At 34.9% G+C, this 20,078-nt stretch overlaps 1 protein-coding gene across 2 annotated transcripts in view; it reads left to right on the forward strand.

Moving 5' to 3' along the window:
* Positions 1–20,078, forward strand: part of RNF13 (ring finger protein 13) — a 119,809-nt gene that overhangs the window by 45,091 nt on the left and 54,640 nt on the right. Inside the window, exon 5 of one of the 2 annotated variants that reach the window (XM_057738203.1) lies at positions 16,993–17,080. In XM_057738203.1, coding sequence (XP_057594186.1) covers positions 16,993–17,080 — 88 coding nt within the window. Of the gene's footprint in view, positions 1–16,992; positions 17,091–20,078 lie in introns of both variants that reach the window. The other variant, XM_057738204.1, reaches the window with a different exon arrangement.

The raw sequence follows: 20,078 nt of genomic DNA on the forward strand, positions 1-20,078 counted from the left end.
TGATTGAGTAGTCCAGACTTCAGAGGTTGCTTGTCCCAGTTGTGTCGGGAGCTTTTCAGTCCTTTCTGGTGTCTGAGGTTGTTTTCTGGTGTTCAGCTGGTTCTCTGTGGGAATTATTGCGTCTTTTGGTGTATTCCTGATGCATCTGTGGAGAGGGATGCATTCCACATCCTTCTACTTTGCTGCCATCTTTCTTTTCTCTCTCCTGTTTTTTCCATGAGTTCCACTGGCGGCCCGGGATGGGGAAGGGAGGCTGCAAAGGGTGGACAGACTTGTAGGAACGGCTGTCATCAGAGGGAGGTATCCTGGGGCTTGCTCAGCTGCTGTGCTGGAGTGGAGCAGAGGGACATTCGGGGCACAGGAGGAAGATTGCTCATGGGTGTGATCTGGTTGTGCAACCTTGGGCACGTCACTTAAGCTCTCTGTGCCTCCATTTCCTCTCCAGTGCCAGTGGTTACCTCTGGAGATGAGACTGAGAGCAAAGAACAAGAAGACTTTCCTTTGCTTCTTTTACATACTTCTGCCTTGTTTGAATTTGTCATGATGAGCATGAATACTTTTGCCATTTTGAAAAGGCAAAAAAAGTCAACTCAAGTGCCACCGCCTCCAGGAAGCCTCAGGGATTGAAGTAAGGACTCTTCGTTAGTGTTGCAGTCAAATTTTGTTCCTTCTAGTACTTCAGCACTTGTTGCTTGAGGAGAATTAACTGTTCTGGTTGTGAGACAGGAGGGAAGGGGTCAGGGTACAGCCTTTAAAAGAATGCCGTAGCCAGTGAGGATATGACAAAAACTGGTTAGAACCTACTAGACCCAAGATGACGAACACTTCCTTAATTTTTTTTATCTTTTGTCAAGAGAAGCTTATTTCAGCCTTTTAATCTGTCTTGTCCTGGAGAGATACAGCAGAACCCATACTCAGAACCAGTATTTGGATATGTGGAATGTCTGGAAGGCCAGTAAGAAGAACTATTGATTACATGCCAGCTGCTTAATCTGAAAACAGTCACTTTAACTTACACTGACAAAAACTGTATCTTCTGAAAAACACAGCTTTTTAGAAGAAAAGAAAAGCAACGTTATTTTGTTTATCTTTGTACGATTGTTCTTCAGGTGACAAAATATAATTGTTTGGAAATGTTAATTTTTGGTGAGTATTTGAAATTAAGAAAACATTACTGGCTCTTTGGTAAATAAATTAAGGCTTTATTAAATCTTTTAGTTAGAAAAATGACTTCGTAGCATTCTAAGGCAGAGAGTTCTCAGAAGACTTGAATTGGCATCCCAGTGGGAAATAACATTTTAAAAATTTTTGTAAAAATACCTGCTTATTTCAAAAACATTAAAATAATCACTTAAAAGTAGAACTTTTCTAAACTACACAGATTTCTGTATTTATAGCCAAATAAACAATAGTTATCAGAAATCTGTCTATTGTCATTGCTCCAAGATATTTCTACCTTATGGTTTTAATGCTAAGTCAACAACTTCTTCAGATAGTCATTTTACTTCATTTTAACTGAACTCAAGGGAAGCTTGGTAAACAGAAATGGTGCAATGCATATACTTCTGCTGAATTTTATTACCTCTTTTTACTCTAGTGATTATTTTTGAAAAATGTTGCTGCAGGGGGCTGAAAGGGCTTAGATGTTATTCCCTTTACATTTTTGGGTGGGTGGGGGGGCTTAGATGGAGTTACATTTGGATTGTAGATGATAAGGAATACATTGGTACTCATTTTCTGTTGGAATGTAACTTGTTTTTTAAATTTTTTTAAATTAATTTTTATTGGAGTATAGTTGCTTTACAATGTTGTGTTAGTTTCTGCATGAATCAGCTATATGTATACATATATTCCCTCTTTTTTGGATTTCTTTCCCATTTAGGTCACCGCAGGGCATTAGGTAGAGTTTCCTGAGCTATACAGTAGGTTCTCATTAGTTATCTATTTTATACATAGTATCAATAGTGATATATAATATATATATCAATCCCAGTCTCCCAATTCTTCCCACCCCCCTTATCCCCCTTGGTGTCCATATGTTTGTTCTCTACATCTGTGTCTCTATTTCTGCTTTGCAAATAAGATCATCTATACCATTTTTCTAGATTCCACATGTGTTGATATACAATATTTGTTTTTCTCTTATTTCACTCTGTATGACAGTCTCTTGGTCCATCCATGTCTCTACAAATGACCCAGTTTCTTTACTTTTTTATGGCTGAGTAATATTCCATTGTATATATGTACCACATTGTAATGTGACTTTCACAAAACTTAGCTGGGGTACAAACCCCCACTTGACTTGACTTCTGTCTCTATCTAAAGTCACATCTGTACTTTGCCTGTCCCCTTACCTTAATTGTCAAGAATTTCCAAGTCCCCACATGTGCTAAGCAGTTTCTCCCCATCTGTCTTGGTTTCTACCATGTCCTTCATCTGGAATATCTTCCATCTGCTTGTCTGTCTGGGAAATCTGACTTTGTTTTAGGTCTAAAATGAGGTTTCATCTCCAATCTGAAACCTCCCCTGATTTTCTTCAAGGCAGAATAGATCACTTCTTTTATATATTACTTATTTAATCTCATGTTCGTCTCTGTGAGGGAAAAGATAATGTTTTAGATTCTGCAACTCAAATGTGTAATACATTGTTTGGCACTTGGTAGGTGATTAATAAATATCTGCTGAATGAACTAATTTAGAAAATCCTAAGGGCTTACAATTAAATTTAACTAGATTAGGGAATAAACAATATTATTGGAACCTTCTATTGGCTTCATGTTCATTTCACGTAATGCTCTTGGAAGTATATCTAAATCTAGATATTCATTTATTCCCACAAATGTATTTCTCTAGGTCCAAGTATTTTCTAAGAATTAAAAAATTAACATAAACATTTTTTGGATTATTTGTGTGACCTTATCATAATACCAAGTAATAAAATTTTTAGAGTGAAATTTTATCATCTTACAAAATAGGCACCCAGTTTTTCTTTCTAGGCTTATCTTTCATTATCCTCTCTCAGGTCTCCAGGCTGATACATTACATGGTATTCTCAGAATTGCACTTTTATTTCAGTAGTATTAAGCAAGTAGATATGAACTTGAGTAGAAATTAAAGTCTCAAATATCTGGAAGTCATCTAATATCATTATTTAAATTTTTTTACTCTTTTCTATATTTCTACAAAGTAACTTATAGCATTTGTTACTAATCTACTTGGATGTCCTGTATAAAAGATTTCACTAAAGGAACATGTTAAATGATACTTGGTGGATGGAAACATTTCTACCCATATATGGTTCAAATAGCTTTGTGCTACTAGTTCATTAATTTATTCATTTATTCCTTTCTTCCACTCTTTGATAAAAATATCTGTATTTTAATAATTATGTTCCTGTATATACAAATTTATTCAGTATTAAAACAACAAAGCAAATTCTCTTCTTTTACTAGGAAAGTAATATTCAATGAAAGAAAGGGTGAAAGATAGTAAATTACATGTACTTTACCCTAACCTAATGAAAGAATGTGATGCCAATAATTTTATTTACGTAGCTCTTCAACATACATTCTTTTTTTTTTTTAAGTATAGTTGATTTACAATGTTATATTAGCTTCTGGTATACAACATAGTGATTCAAAATTTTTAAGGATTATACTTCATTTAAAGTTATTATAAAACATTGGCTTTGTTTCCCTTTTCTGTACATTATATCTTTGTTGTTTATCTATTTTAATCCCATACCCCTATCTTGCCCCTTACCTCTCCCCAGTGGTAACCGCTAGTTTGTTCTCTATATTTGTGAATCTGTGTCTGTTTTGTTATATACATTTGTTTGTTTTATTTTTTTGGATTCCATGTATGTGATAACATAGAGTATTTGTCTTTCTCTGTTTGACTTATCTCAAAGCATTATATTCTCTAGGCCTATCCATGTTGTTGCAAATGGCAGAATTTCATCCTTTTTTATGGCTGAATAATATTCAGTTGTATACCACATCTTCTTTAGCCATTCATTTATTGATGGACATTAGGTTGCTTCCATACCTTGGCTATTGTAAATAATGATGCTACGAACATTGAGATGCATGTATCTTTCCAAATTAGTGCTTTTGTTCTCTTTGGATATATTCTCAGGAATGGAATTGCTGGATCGGAATTGCTGGATCGTATGGTATCAATAGTTCTATTTTTAGTTTTTTGAGGAACCTCCATAGGGTTCTCTATAGCGCTGAACCAATTTACATTCCCACCAGCAGTGTATGAGGGTTCCCTTTTCTCCAAATTCTTGCCAACATTTGTTACTTGTAGACTTTTTGACGATAGCCATTCTGACAGGTGTTTGGTGATATTGTGGTTTTCATTTACATTTCTCTGATAATTAGCGATATTGAGCATCTTTTCATGTACCTGTTAGCCATCTGTATGTCTTCTTTGGAAAAATGTCTATTCAGGTCTTCTGCCCACTTTTAAATTGGGCTGTTTGTTTTTTATATTGAGTTGTGTGAACTGTTTATGTATTTTGGATATCGACCCCTTAGCAATCATATCATTTGCAAATATTTTCTCTCAGTGGGTTATCTCTTTGTTTTATCAGTGATTTCCTTTGCTGTGCAAAAGCCTTAAGTTTAATTTGGTCCCATTTGTTTATTTATGCTTTTATTTCTTTTGCCTTAGGAGACAGATCCAAAAAAATATTGATCTGATTTATGTCAAAGAGTGTTCTGCTTGTGTTCTCTTCTAGGAGTTTTATGGTTTCAGGTCTTAAATTTAGGTCTCAAATCCATTTTGAGTTTATTTTAGTATATGGTATGAGGGAATGTTCTAATCTCATTGTTTTATATGTAGCTGTCCAGTTTTCCCAGCACCATTTATTTATGAGACTGTCTTTTCTCCATTGTATTGATATATTCGTACCTCCTTTGTCATAGATTCCACACACATTGTTTTGCTTCAGAATCAAGTTATTCAAATTACTCAAATACACATTAAATGAAGAATGTCTAAGGAAGAAAGATTGGATCTAAAGAAAGTGGAAAAGATGGCTTATGTCATTAAACTCTTATTAATAACTCATATTAACATCATTAGGGTCTACTACTGTCTTCCGTGGAGTAGCTCTTCCTAGCATGACCTGTAGTGATCCTAAAATAACGTGTAGGAAAGAATTATGTTGGATTTGATCTTGGCAGAATTGCTTGCCACAGTTCTGGATTTTATTTCAGCAATTGATTGTTCCCTACTGTACTGTAATATTTCCAGGAATTTTTATCCTATAGATAGAATTAACAGTTTTTACATTCACATCTGAGTGCTCTACTGTCGTTCCATTCTCATCTGCATTGTTTTGATCATTTGAGAAAGAGATTTTACTTCTTAATTTCTTCTTACTACTTCAGATGAAAGAAGGTCATAGCTAGGTTTTGAAAACTGTCTCTATCCTCTAAGTCCTCCATTAATTTATTTCATTTCTTTCCCTTATAGGGAAAACAATTTTTTTCCCCTGTGTTAGATATCCAGGTTGGGATAAAGGGTAGTTTGTGCCCACGCTGATGGTTGAGTTACTGTTGCTTTCTGTTGGCAATTCTGAAAGAAAAGAAAATTAGTTTTGGTATTTGGAAAGATTTAGAAGCAGTGTTACACTACATTTTCTGCAGAGGATCCATAGAGGTTGGACGGTAAAGTGAAGCTCCAGTTCTCAGATTGCTGGAAGTGCCAAAACCCACTGTATAGCCAGGATGGACAGACGAGGCCAGACTCCAAACCACCCGGTATCTGTGTTATGCTTTTTCATTTTGACTTTTTACCTTTTGTGTTTTAAAACATAGCATTTGCAGAAAAAGTATTCATAATATATGTATGTACAATTTAAATAGTAAAATAAATATCTGAGTACTCACTCTTCAGCTTAAGAGAGAACTGTTACTGACTAATGTTAATTAGTTGATGTTGTTAAGTACTTTAACAAGACTTCATTGAAGACATTGTTAGGTAAATCTTTTAGATTTTATTTATTTCATTTACAGGTTGTGTTAAACTAGTATTAAATATCTTATTTTTCACAAAGGAGCGTCCTCTTTGAACTATTTTTACAATAATTTCAAATGTTTTAATAAAGTGATGTTAAGTGTACCACAAAGTGATTGCCAGTTAAAGCTGTTCATTTTCTGTCTTGTGTTTGAAAAGCTTGTGATAGGAAAGGTTCTTTGCTGAGGTCAGAGCAAACCCCAGCCAGCAGTAGTATGTGTTTCCTGTTTCTTTACTATAGATTCTTTCTTTATGCCCCATAATATTTCCTTTTCGCTTGATTCTAGCCTAAAAATCCCCCAAGGGTATATCTTTTCTCACTTCTGCTTCTTGGTAGTAGGACTTACGGTTTATGCAGTTCTATGTGCTTAGAACACCAAAAAGAGTGGGCGGTAAAGAGAGGAGTATCCTCAGAGATCTGTCACTAGGTGGTGCTGAGAATCAAAATTCTCATTGTAATTGCCCCATCAGTTATTTTTCAAGTGCAGTATGAGTCCTTGTCATTACTTGAAAATTCCTAGTAGGCTGATAGAAAGTTTAGATTTATCCTTTTTTTGCACAACAATTTCTTGCAAAAAGCTTTATTAACAGCGGTGGGTGGGTTAAAATGGAGCTTCCGCTGTGTTAGGATGAGAAATAATTAAGATTTGATTGGAATATGAATCCTGTTAGTATCCAAAAAATATGAACTTAGGTTGGATCCTTCATTTTAATATGCACTTTAATCTAGTCAATACATAGGTAACGAGAGAATATTTTATGGATACCTTTGTTAAATTTAAATTGCAGTTCTCAAAATTAAATATTTAGGCAGCTTTTAACTAATGTAGTTTAACTGGTATAGTTTATTATATAAAAGTAAAATTTTTTTTAAAGAAAAGCATCATTATACTAAGCAAACATCAGAAATAGCTTCACATAAAGGTTTATTTGGGTTTTCTAAATGTCACTAAGAAAAAAGGATTATTTTTAGTTTTAATCTTTAGTACTAATCATGTACTAGATATAATATTAAAACTTCATTGGAAATAGCCACATTCAAAGACCTATAAGTTAATGACTTTGATTTTGTGATGGTATGTTACAGAATAGTATTGTTGCAGTGAGTAAAAAAGCAGAAATCTTTTCTGATTGCAGACAACCTACAGAACATTAAAAACTCACTATATGGGTTTCAAACTTTTTGACTGCAACCCACATTAAGAAATTTATTTTTACTTATCCCCCAGTACATATACAATATTCAGCCTGTAATAAATTTTCATGAAACAGTACTTACCTATATTAGCTATAATACCCTGGTATATGAAATTTCCTTTTATTAAAAAAAAGTTCACCCAGGTCCACTAAATTATTTTATTACCTACAATTTTAAATACCCTCAATATTTAAAGATTACTTTCCCGTGTACTAAGATTGACTTTAAAATGCTGCCACTGGAACATAACATAGAATCTTTCATTAATTTTTAAAAGTTCCAAGGATTCTGGCTTCTGTTTTCTGCTTTACTTGAAACAAATAAGTATGGCTTTGCATACAAACACAGATTTTACCAGCCCTACCCCAATTATTTATGTATTTATTTATTTATTTATGGCTATGTTGGGTCTTTGTTGCTGCACATGGGCTTTCTCTAGTTGCAGTGAGCAGGGGCTACTCTTCATTGCAGTGCATGGGCTTCTCATTGTGGTGGCTTCTCTTGTTGCAGAGCATGGGCTCTAGGCACACAGGCTTCCGTAGTTGCAGCATGCAGGCTCAGTAGTTGTGGCTTGCGGGCTGTAGAGCACAGGCTCAGTAGTTGTGGTGCATGGGCTTAGTTGCTCCGTGGCATGTGGGATCTTCCCAGGCCAGGGATCGAACCTGTGTCCCCTGCATTGGCAGGAGGATTCTCAACCACAGCACCACCAGGGAAGTTTCCTACCCCCAGAATTTTCTAATGAAATAAATTCAATTTATCTTTAAGCCTAAATAATAAACATGTTGCATTTGTAATATGCCATTTATCAAAAGGTCAGTGCTCTCAGAACATAACGTAAAACAAGAGAAGGAAACATGCCTTTGTACCACCATAATAAATATCACAAAATTTCAGCTTTAAAACCATATACTTTTCCCGATGATTTTCCTTGGAACTTTTTATGTACTTAATTTTTCTTTAAAGAACAGAACTCTTATCAGGTTTACTTCTTTGTTCCTCTGTTAAAGAAAAGAATATAAGGGTGGAGCAAGGTCAGAATGACTACTAGTCTAAGCACAGAGAGGAAGTGACATTGACACTTAACATTAAGGAGAAAAGCCAGCTAGAATCCAGTAAAGCATGTTCATGATGATCTCCAAGTCAATGGAAAAGGTCAAATCACATTTGGTGTCTTTTAATTGAGACAGGAAAATGAAAAATATTCTAGAAAAATTTTTATCCACAATGACTGAAGTAAAATTTTTGGCATGTTTTTAAGGGGGAACTAAACGGTAAATAAAAGGAAGTTTCATTTTTGTGGCGTATATCTGTCTGGGTAGGGCTGGGTAATAGTCATCCTAGTTGTAATTTAATTTGATTAAACAAGTATTTATGTGAGAGAGATTCTCCTAGGCTTGAGATATATACCGATAAACAAGATAGTTCCTTAAACATGAAGTCTGACATTCAAAATGCTCTAAATGTTATTTTATGAGATCTCTGTTTTTCAAGAGATATCAGGCTTAGTTTTCTAATAGTTAATGCTTTTACTAAGATGCATGAAAAAATGATCTTTTGTTAATTCATATTTTTAAGTATTACCTTAAAAATTATCATAAATTTAGATTTCTAGTATTGTGATTTCCACTAAGGCAGCAGGAGTTTGGTTTTATTATTTTTTTGAGAACAAGGAGAGATTAGTCTACATTTATGTCATTTATTAATGAACTGTGGAAGTTGAAAATTACTCTATTTACAGTTAATTATGTGGCATTGGCTTGATTAAAATGTATCAGATTGTCCAAGTACCTAAATGGGTATTAAAACAAATAATTCCTTGTAGACAAGAGCTTGTGGTTTATATGATAACAAAGCTGAAAACATAGGTATCCTGCTGAAGTTAACATTGTTAGTAATTCTTAAGTACTTAAAACTATTTTAAAAGAGCCACATCTTTTATGTCTTATTGCTTCTTTCCCACAGCAGCATTCTCCTACACGTCCTTAAAATACAGTCACCACACTTAGGAAATTCAATATTGATAAATACTGTATCTAATAATATAGAGTGTTAGTATGTATAATATTAGTGTGTGTGTGTATGTATATATAATTAGAATATTCTGTCTAATAATATAGAGTACATATCCTTCTTCAGGGAAACAGATTGAAAGCAAAAAGAAAATATAACGCTTTTCAGTCACTGGAGGTATCACATGATTAAATGGGAGTTCAAAGATATCTAGTCATTCTCTTCCTAGTATTAAGCACTCAAAATACATCCCTAAATAGATATATTTTTTATATTTATGCATAAGCCAAAATAGTTGCATTTTCCTAATATTTATTATGTCTTTCTGTATTTCTTATTACTTTACTTGTTTTAGTAAATAAAACTATAACTTGTCACTGAAATTTTCCTCTAAATCAAATTTTATTTTTTTGCTTGAAGTATAGTTGATTTACAGTGTTGTGTTAATTACTGCTGTACAGCAAAGTAATTTAGTTATACATATATACATTCTTTTTCATATTCTTTTCCATTATGGTTTATCACAAGATATTGAATATAGTTCCCTGTGCTATATAGTAGGACCTTGTTTATCTTTTCTATATACATATACTAGTTTGCATCTGCTAATCCCAAATTCCCAGTCCATCCTTCTTCCCTTGGCCACCACCAGTCTATTCTCTATATCTCTGATTCTATTTCTGTTTCATAAATAGGTTTGTTTGTGTCATATTTTAGGTTCCACATATAAGTGTAAGTCACATATTTTTATTCTGCATGAATTATAATCTGAAATATTTCAGTATAGTATTCTCTTTCACTTCCCAATTAAAATTAATGGCCTTTTGATACTTTTAATGAAAAGGTTGAAATAATGAACTAAAGGTTGTATTATTATTAAAATTAGAAGAGAATATATTTTAAGTGGCTACTATTCTCAATCAGACATCTTTTGCCCATCACCTGAAGGTGGATGATCTGAGAAACACTGGGCATCTGCAGGAGATATATGTATGGTGTTCATGGAATATCATCTGTCTGTCTGAAGTAATCCTGGTTTTTATCTTGCCTTTTCACTATTGTTCAAACATTACAATTATTCTTCATGCAAGGGAAAAATAACACTATAATTCAGTTAAAGTTAAAAAATACATTGCAGATAAAAAATGTTCTTGTTCCAAATGTATCTCATTTTACATAAACATCCAGACTACTGTCTGATACAGTAATTAGGTTCTTTTCAACTTTCTTTTTTCATCAAGGAAAGTTACCTCTTACATTTTTACCATTATTGTGTGTGTTTACCTAGAAATAAATATACACAGGTCTGCACTCAGTTTGCAGTGTCTACTCTCAGGGGAAAAACAAAGTGCACTTAGTTCCTGTGTAGAATTTAAAAGGGGTTGAAAACTGCAGAAAACGTAAAACTGTGAATGGATTATGTTTTATTAGAAGTTTAATTATTTTTAGCAACTGGGTAGCTGTCTTTATTCCAAATATTTATTGAATGAATTAATAAATTAATTTGCTGAAAATCTCTAAATTATAATATCAGGTCCTGATATTTTGAGTTCTACCTATTTAGGAAGTCTGTGTATAGAAACCTTCCTACCTCAGATTTAGTGTGCTCAGAACCATTCTCCTCTTCTTCCTTATGAAAACAAGCTCTGTTTCTCAGCTTTCCCATTTTTGGTTGAGTACATTCCCTGGGTTTCCTAGATTCAAAAATTGTTTATGAAGAAGAAGAAAAAAATAGTGTTCTTTCACATCATTGCAGTCATCCTGCCTTGTCATTTGTTCTAAAACATTGCTTTGACCACGTGAACCCCTTATTCGAGTGCCTATTGTCTCCTTTTGACAGGGGAGACCCTATGTCTCCTTTTTTTTTTTTTTTTTTTTTTATATGTCTCCTTTTTTGAGTGGCCTTCAGGGTCATATCTGTCCCCTTCCCCCCCCCCCCCACCTCTGACTCCAACAGCAACTATAAAAGTCAGTAGCAGTGACAGTAATCATAACCAGCACTGATTTAACGTGGGGCACTGTCTAAGCACTATTTTAAGTGCTTTCCGTATGTTAAATCATTTAATCCTCAGAGTAACTCTTTAAGTTGGGGGTATTACTATGCTCATTTTACAGAAGTTATTTCCCTAAATTTATGACAGAGTTAGAATTTGAATACAAGTAATCTCTTTCCAAGAGTCTATACTTTTAACTCCTCTGCTGTTCTTCCTTTCAGTAACACTCTTTCACTTAGTAAGATCATCCTTTGTGGCTTTTGTTGTTGTTTTGTTTTGTTTTTGATACGCCGTGCTACGTCTTGCCTTTCTGCTTGTTATTTCTCTCTTCCTCTCACATGAGAAATTTCCCCCTGACTCTTTCCACTGTTAACCCAAATTTCCTCTCTTTTTTAAGTGTAATTCAGGTCCTATAAAATCTGCCATAGGTATTTCAGCCTATAGCTTTTCCCCCTCTAAATTTTTATAAACTCTACCACACTATTTTAGCACTTTTCTTTTTGGCTTACACTCTGTTTTATATATAAGATTTATCTTGCCCATAAGTTTTTTTTAATTTTTTTAAAAAATTATATATTTATTTATTTATTTATTGGCTGCTTTGGGTCTTCATTGATGCACACGGGCTTTCTCTAGTTGCCACGAGTGGGAGCTACTCTTTATTGCGGTGCGTGGGCTCCTCATTGTGGTGGCTTCTCTTGTTGCCGAGCACAGGCTCTAGGTGTATGGGCTTCAGTAGTTGCGGCACGTGGGCTCAGTAGTTGTGGCTTGCGGGCTCTAGAGCACAGGTTCAGTAGTTGTGGTGCATGGGCTTAGTTGATCCACAGCATGTGGAATCTTCCCAGAGCAGGGCTCGAACCGGTGTCCCCTGCATTGGCAGGTGGATTCTTAACCACTGCGCCACCTAGGAAGTCCACCCATAAGATTTTAAGATTAATGTTTTCTGAATCTTGCTACTTTCTTAGTTTAATTCCTCTTCCGAGACATTTGTAAAATGTTAAATAAGGTTAATAATCCTGTTTCTCATCCGGATTCACTGAGAAACCCCATGCTTCTCTATCTAGTCAAAGTTTTGTTCAGATCTCAGCCCTGCCTAAGTGTGACCTTAGGGCATTTTCGTTTACCCATCTTTTCTTATTTCTAAAATATGAAAAAGATTATCTACATTGTAGAGTTCTGTTAGATATTATAGATAATATATGTAAAGCATCAGCACATAGAGGCTTCTTTTATTCATATATCTGGCCTTTACTCTGGAGCCTTGTTATATACATTCTATCAACAGTTTCCCCCAACTCCACATGCCTGTGTGTCGCTTAAAAGATCTCTACCCATGATCATCTTGACAGCACAATCAATTTTCTTCTTACAAGACCTATTTTATTAGTGTATTACCAGTTTGTCCTGTCTGGAAATAAGATGAACTATTGTGTCATTCCCAGGGTTCCTTTTAGAACCCGTCTTAACTGAAGGCTCTTCCATTAGCAGTCTGCTGTCTTCTGGCATACATATGTATTTATAATAACAAGCCAGCTGTCCCATATTTCTTCAGAATTCTTGGTTAGGTGCTACCTGGTCTATGTAATTTAGTTGTAGCTAATTTGTTGATTAGATGTAAACTAGTGCATTTACCACAATGTGAGCTAATGGCTCTCTAACCAGTCAGATTTAAAAGGCAGATTTGCAATTCAAGTTCAGGCCTTTTCATGCAATTTTCAGTCTGGATGGCTGTTTTGGAATTTAGGTTTGTTCACTGTGCAGGCTTGTTATTTATGAATCTTTGAGTTCTTTGCCTCCATCTGACAATGTGTTTGAGGTTGCATTTTATGAATGTGAAACCTTGTACATGCTTACTGAATGACTTAGGTCTTATTTCTGCCTCATATGTTTTCGAAAATACCAGCTGCTGCTTAGTTAAAAATATAATTTAATTTGACTGACACATGATTTTTATAGTTCATAACATGAATATATTTTCCTTGTTTGTACTCATAAGCCTGTTGGTCCATATGTTAATGTGTTTCTTTGATTTAATTTCATTACTTTATTTTAAAAATAAATAACAACAACAAAAACCTTGGGGAAGCCTTCTTGTTATAATTTTGAAAACATGTTTCTATTTTTTGGAATTCACGTTTGTGTTTACAGAATTCCTTCCTATTTTAGTGGTTTTCTGTTTTAGGAATTTTATTATTTTATTAGAGAGCAGCTTTTGATATTGATAAAATTTTATATTGTATTTATGGAACCAATTGCATTTTGGATGTGTGAAAGAAACATTTTTCCTCACTCAGTGCAGTTTTAAGAATCTATAGTTAACACACATAGCAGATTATTGTAAATCCATTAATTTATATTGGTGATTCTTAACAATTTGCAGTTCAGAAAGCCTCTTGTAAAATTGATGAATATTTTGTCCTGTCTTACCGGAAAAGTTCATCCATAGACAACTGCAGGAGATGTAAGGCTCGTTTTGTAAATTGGTGGTACATTTGATGCATAAGTATGTTGTAGGACGGGGCACCCTTTCCACGGCCCGAGGGTGGGCTCTCGTCTAACACTCGGAAGTGAATTGTCCGAGGAGATGTGATGACAAAGCAATAAGACTCTGTTGGGAAGGGGCGCCAGAGGGGAGAACAGCAGGGTCAGGGAACCCAGGAGAACTGCTCTGCCACGTGGCTCGCAGTCTTGGATTTTATGGTGATGGGGTTAGTTTCTGGGTTGTCTCTGGCTGATCATTCTGACTCAGGGTCCTTCCTGTTGGCGCACATCGCTCAGCCAAGATGAATTCCAGTGAGGAGGATTCTGGAGGTTGGTAGACCATATGGACTGGCATCTCCTCTCTCCTTTTGACCTTTCCTGAATTCTTCCGGTGAGTGTTAGCTTGTTGGTTCCGCGTTCCTTACCAGAATCCTGTTGTTAAGGTCCCTTGTGCAAGTGGCTACTGTCTTGCCTGGCCAGGGTGGGTGGTTTCAGTCAGTGATTCCCCTAACAACTATAAGGCACTATATAAGATAACAAATTGATATAAATACTAAGCAGGAAGCAGTTATATGGGTGCTTGGGACAGCATGTGGAACAGGGTGTAGAACAGGACAGGCTTCATGGAGGTAATGGAATTTGAAGACCTGATTAGGCATTCAGAAGACAAAGCCTATTCCAGACAGAGATGATAGCATGAGCAAAAAGAGAGGTTAGAAAGCACCCCACCTGTTTGGATATCCATCAGTATTGAGATCTCCTTGAGGAAAATGATTATTTCTGATTCACCTTTGAGTTCTGCATTGTGCCCAACACACAGTTACTTGTTATTCCTTGTCCCTTACTTGTTATTTAAATTCAACAAATACTTAATGAATCTATGTTTCTTTACATACACTTTATCATGATTCCTGACCACCTTTCTCTGTATCCTAACATGTATCTTTGCTCACAAATATGTATTTTTCAAGGAAACAAGTTAAATCTTGTAATTTCAGTGACTTTGTGTATTGGTTGGCTTTGAAAAGAAATGTAAAACTGAAAGTTTTATATTAGGAGAGAATGGCTTTTCATACAAATTTTATATTTCTTAAATTGTATCTCTGGAAAGTTGTTTTTTGGTTTTGTGGAAGAAACATTTCTGTTTAGTTACTTGTTTCACTTTTTTGGGAACAGTTGAATGGTCATTAAAGCATCAGATAAACTAATAGTAACCTCAACCAAGTATGCTTTTGTTTAAATAGAAGCTAAGTGAAGTGTGTTCTGCTATGATAATATAATGAATAAGCAATAGGTTAATATATAAGTAATAAATAACTAAAGTTTAGAAACTGTTTATCCTTCTTGAGAGTTTTTTTTTTTTTTTTTTCTCCCCTTGGAAATCAGTAAAATCTATGGGAAGAGGCTGTGGAGGCTGGCATTTTAAAAATTTTAATTGGATAACAAAATCCACCTAAAAATAAAACATGCACACATAGGCAAAAATAGTAAACTTACTTTTTTGATTATTGACTTTTCCTTGCATGACTGCAAAACATTCCTTGTAACAATTTTGTTGACTGGTTGGTTTTCTTGCTATTATTTCCAACATTGGAGCAGTAGGTCCTATGTTGGTGAACTATTTATGCTGTTTTAATTCATTAAAAAAAACCCTGTGGCTAATTTACTCTCTTGTGCTTGTAATGTTATAATATGAGCTATTTAAGCACATATTTTATACATTTTCTCATTGTAGTAATATGTAATGAATGCCTGTTCTGTGTCAGGCTATTATTTCATAGGTTCTGTAGAGACTATAAAGGTGAACAAAATATTAATTCTTTGAGGCACTGCAGATTCAGATTTTCTTTTTTTTTGGTGATAGGGTAAAATTATTCTGATTAATCCACATTATTATCTCTTTCAGAATTCTAGCTTTCATTTGTGAGATAGTTTTAGAGAAGTCAGGGGTAAAGCAGAAGAGAATTTTATTCTTGCCTGATTGAAGCTGAATACAAGAGCCTCATTTCTCTTACCTAGCATCCAATCCAGTCTGCTGAATACTTGGGCATTCCTTGTACTCTTGGGAACTTGACTTTTTGGGCTTTCCCTTTCTCTTTGGAGCTTGACTCAGGTCTTATCTTTATTGAATTACGGTCGAATTTTGAATCATTATTATGCTGATGACTAAAACAGAACTAATATTAGACCTACAGGAAATTCTTCTAAAAATTAATTTTAGAAGTTTAAGTATTACAAAGAAACACTTTGAGAGACATCACTATGCATTGATTATAAGTTTATATATTTCAAGAGCTTCTTACCATGTTAAGTATCCAGAATTATACGTATATAGTTTTCAAAGTATTCAAAAGTATTTCAAGAATTCAAAACTATTGGGTTTGTACGCCCCATTTTCATTTTATTTAACCAGTATGCAAATAATGATCTGATCCTTCATTTTTACCAAATGGTCCAAAGGAGATTAGGTCTGGGTTTATTTTTATTTAAAACAGATCGTTATTTTAAAAGTGAGGTATGGTAATATGTGTGGATACTTTTCAGATCTATCATGTAAGAAAATTCTTCCACATATCTAGCTATATTCTTATGCAAAGCTTACTGTTTTGGAGACTCATTTTAGGAAAGATTATATAGCTATATAGAACCACAGTAAGCAACTTCAGGCTGGAGCTATTTTTAATTTTTTCAAACCTTTAGAAAGGATTTTTAAAGAAAATGGTTGATGATGAAGCTAATAATGAGAATAGCTTTTATTTGATGCATGTCTATGTATCAGGCATGGTGTTAAGCATTTAAAAATTATTATACATATGAGAAAAATATTGTTGCCATTCTCATTTTAAAGTTGGGGAAACTGAGAATTAAGGAAGAAAAAGAATTTCCCCAATTTTATTGTACTAGTAAGTAACAGAGGAAGATTTGACTTCTCCAGGGCTGATGACTCGTGAGCCTGATCACACATCTCTACCTCTTTAGAGCTAGACAGGTTTATTGCTTTGGATCCTTTTGGTATGGTAGCTTGTATCTCTGTCCTTTATTTGCCTCTCATTTTACTTAGTACCATGAGTGAAATCAAGAAGATACCTAAAGAAGTCCTTGATAATCAATTGTAAAGCATTGATTATGTTTCAAGAACATACTTGAGATCTGTTCTTATATACATACATAATCTGCTCCTAGTTGTATGTTATGGACTTGTTGATTTATGTCTGTTGAAGTTGAGGGACCTTACGACAAAGCACTTTCTTCCTCCTATCATGACTGTTTTCTGACTTGCAGGTTTTAAATGCACAGAGAGCAGGATACAAAGCAGCCATAGTTCACAATGTTGATTCTGATGACCTCATTAGCATGGGATCCAACGACAGTAAGTACAGGTATCACTTTTCTTCTCTCCTGTTTGACCAATCATTCGAAACTAAAACTTACCAGAATTTCTCTCCTTTCATTTTCTGTTTAAAAAGCAAAATTTCTTCTCCATCAGAAAGATAATTTCCAATTCTTAATCCTCTTGGGATAATTTTGTTCATAATATAAGTGAAATCGACTTGTTCTTTTCTGAACAGTTTGTTGTTGTTGCGTTTTTAACCTATGTGTTTCATTTTAGAGGATGTGTTGATATTTTGGCAGAAACCAAAGGAAAACCAAATAGAGATAGGTCTATTGAGTTAAGGCTGCCATAGGAGAATTTTTGTGATTTATTTAGAGATTCACAACATTAAATTTTATGATATGCAGAAATACTAAGTAGCTGCTGTATTCTTATGGAATTTCAAAGCCACATACTTGTGCTGTTACACAAGTTAGTTATTATTAGCCCCTTAACATATATTGGCATGCCCATAGCTTTTCATTTTCATGGGGTTATCTTTCCTTATTCTCTACTAAATATTAGCTTGTAGGGAAAATGAACCAATTTTAATGAAATAACTGGCTTTAATCAGACTGATTTTTAAGTTGTATCCTTTCACTTAATTTAGTGAGAGTGTTAAAGGTGTCTTTTTTTAAGTTAATGAGGCTACTTTTGGACCCCACCAAAGGAAGGAGCTAGTTGCTAGGAGAACTAACCAGGTAGTGAGAGGGTTGGAACTTTCAGTCCCACCCCCTGACCTCAGTGGCCAGTAGTTTAATCAGTCATGCCTATCTAATGAAGCCTCCATAGAAACCTAAAAGGACAGGTTCAGAGAGCTTCTGGGTTGGTGGAAGCATGGAGATGCTGGGAAGGTTGCAGTCCTGGAGAGGGCATGGAACCTCTGCACTCCTTCCCGTATATGAGGGTGAGTCAAAAATTATCCGCACTCTGGCTGTAGAATTTATTTTAATTAACTTTTAGAAAAGACAAATATTTCATTTTGCAACATAATCTCCTTGCTTTTCAATACACTTTGTCCATCTGTCAACAAGCTTTCATATTCCCTCATTAAAAAATGTTTTAGGCTGAGCTGCGAGTCATGAATGCACCACTGTCTTCACTTCTTCACCAGAAGTGAATATTCGTCCTCGTAGGGCTGCTTTCAGGGGACCAAACAGGTGAAAGTCCGATGGAGCAAGGTCAGGACTATGGGAGGTTGCTTTAACACCTCAAAATGAAGTTTTTGCAGAGTGTTGACAGTGTGGGCAGATGTGTGTGGACATGCACACCCTCATACCACAAAAAACAAATCACTGCATGCTGCTCTTCTTTCATGCAAACCACAAGTGGGGCATCCATTTTTGCTCACACCACAGTTACAAATGGGATGATGTAACACATTCACTCCTGCACAGCAGTGACTGGGGAGACAGTAGCCTTGAATGGAAAGTGCTGTTAAGACAGTGTGGCCAACAGAAGTTTTACTATAACTGGAGTGTGGATAAGTTTTGACTCACCCTCATACCTGCCCTATACATCTCTTTCATCTGGTTTATACCCCGAATTATATCCTTTTGTAATAAACTGGTAATCTAGTAAATGTTTCTTTGAGTTCTGTGGGCTGCTCTATCAAATTAATTGAGCGCATGGGGTAAGAGTTGTTGCAACCTCCAGTCTATAGCTGGTGACAACTTGGACTTGTGGCTGGTATCTGATGTGGGGGATGGGGATTCTTGTGAGACCAAACACTAAACCTGTGGAATCTGATGCTATCTCCAGGTTGATAATGTCAGAATTGAGTTGAGTTGTTTAATGGTGAGGGGAAGATGCCCACACACATTGGCAATTGGGTTCAGAACCCAAAATACCTAAATACACTGCCAACATTCATGATTAAGTATTTTGTTTTTGTTTTTCTTTTAGTATATAACTGGTGATACCTCTTATTATTAAGTTGCATCGAGTCATATATGCAAGAGGGAGTTTGCAGCAAAGAGCAAACATAAAGCTATGGACTGATATACTCCATTGGAATGTATTTAGGACTTTAAATAACTGCATCCTCAATAGAAAATATTTTGGATTCCTTGACCATGTGGATCTTTTTATAACATGAGACAGTATTTTTTGTTGTTATTGAGTTGAACTGTTTTCCTTTTTACCCCTAATATAATCTGGGGCAAAATTACAATATATAAAAATTTAAACTTAGTGATAAGTTCCTTAGTTAATTTCTTTATATTTTAAATTATTTTAATCTTCTAGCTGATTAAATCATAATTGTAGAATGCATGAAGTACCCTTAAGAGGTTCTAGCATTTCACAAAAAGTTTGACAACTACTGTTTAGGAATTAGAGGAATTGATAAAGGGATTTTACTTATCAGATAAACTAGTACTGTTGATACTGAAGTTTTGACACAGTTTTCTTCTTCTCCTTTAACAATGCCCTTAAAAAAAATTATTATCCCACATGATGCCTCCCAGGTTGGTCACTTTTGTGACCTGTACAGTACTAGCAAAATGGAAATCGTACACAGTCTGCCAAATGGGCTTGAATTCAAATCCCAGCTCCTACTTGTATTGACTGTATAATTTTGAGCAAGTTACCTACTCTTTGTGTGTTTTGCTGAAGGCCTGGGTCTAGGGTTTAGCAACCCTCCAGACCTTCTCAAGGGTTTGGGTTGAATAAAATGATTAGTATTTGTAAACTGTTTACTCTTTTGACAAGGCTTTTAATAAAAATTTTGCAAGAGGGAAGGGTCAGTTTCCTTTAACACCTGTTTTGTCTTTGTAATGAAACCTTTTGGTGATAATCATGTCAGTTCCTAAAGAAAATGTGCTAAATATTAGAAGTAGCTTTGTTGCTATGGAAATGTTGCAACTGAGTTATTGTATTTCAAAGACTGTTCAGAATTTGGTTCTTGACTTTATTGCTTGGATTACTTTCAGTGACATTTTGTTTTGTCCTTGAGTGTGTATGTGTTTGAACATTTCATGTATCTAACACATTG

Source organism: Hippopotamus amphibius, chromosome 6 (assembly GCF_030028045.1).
Source record: "Hippopotamus amphibius kiboko isolate mHipAmp2 chromosome 6, mHipAmp2.hap2, whole genome shotgun sequence".
Lineage (NCBI taxonomy): Eukaryota > Metazoa > Chordata > Mammalia > Artiodactyla > Hippopotamidae > Hippopotamus > Hippopotamus amphibius.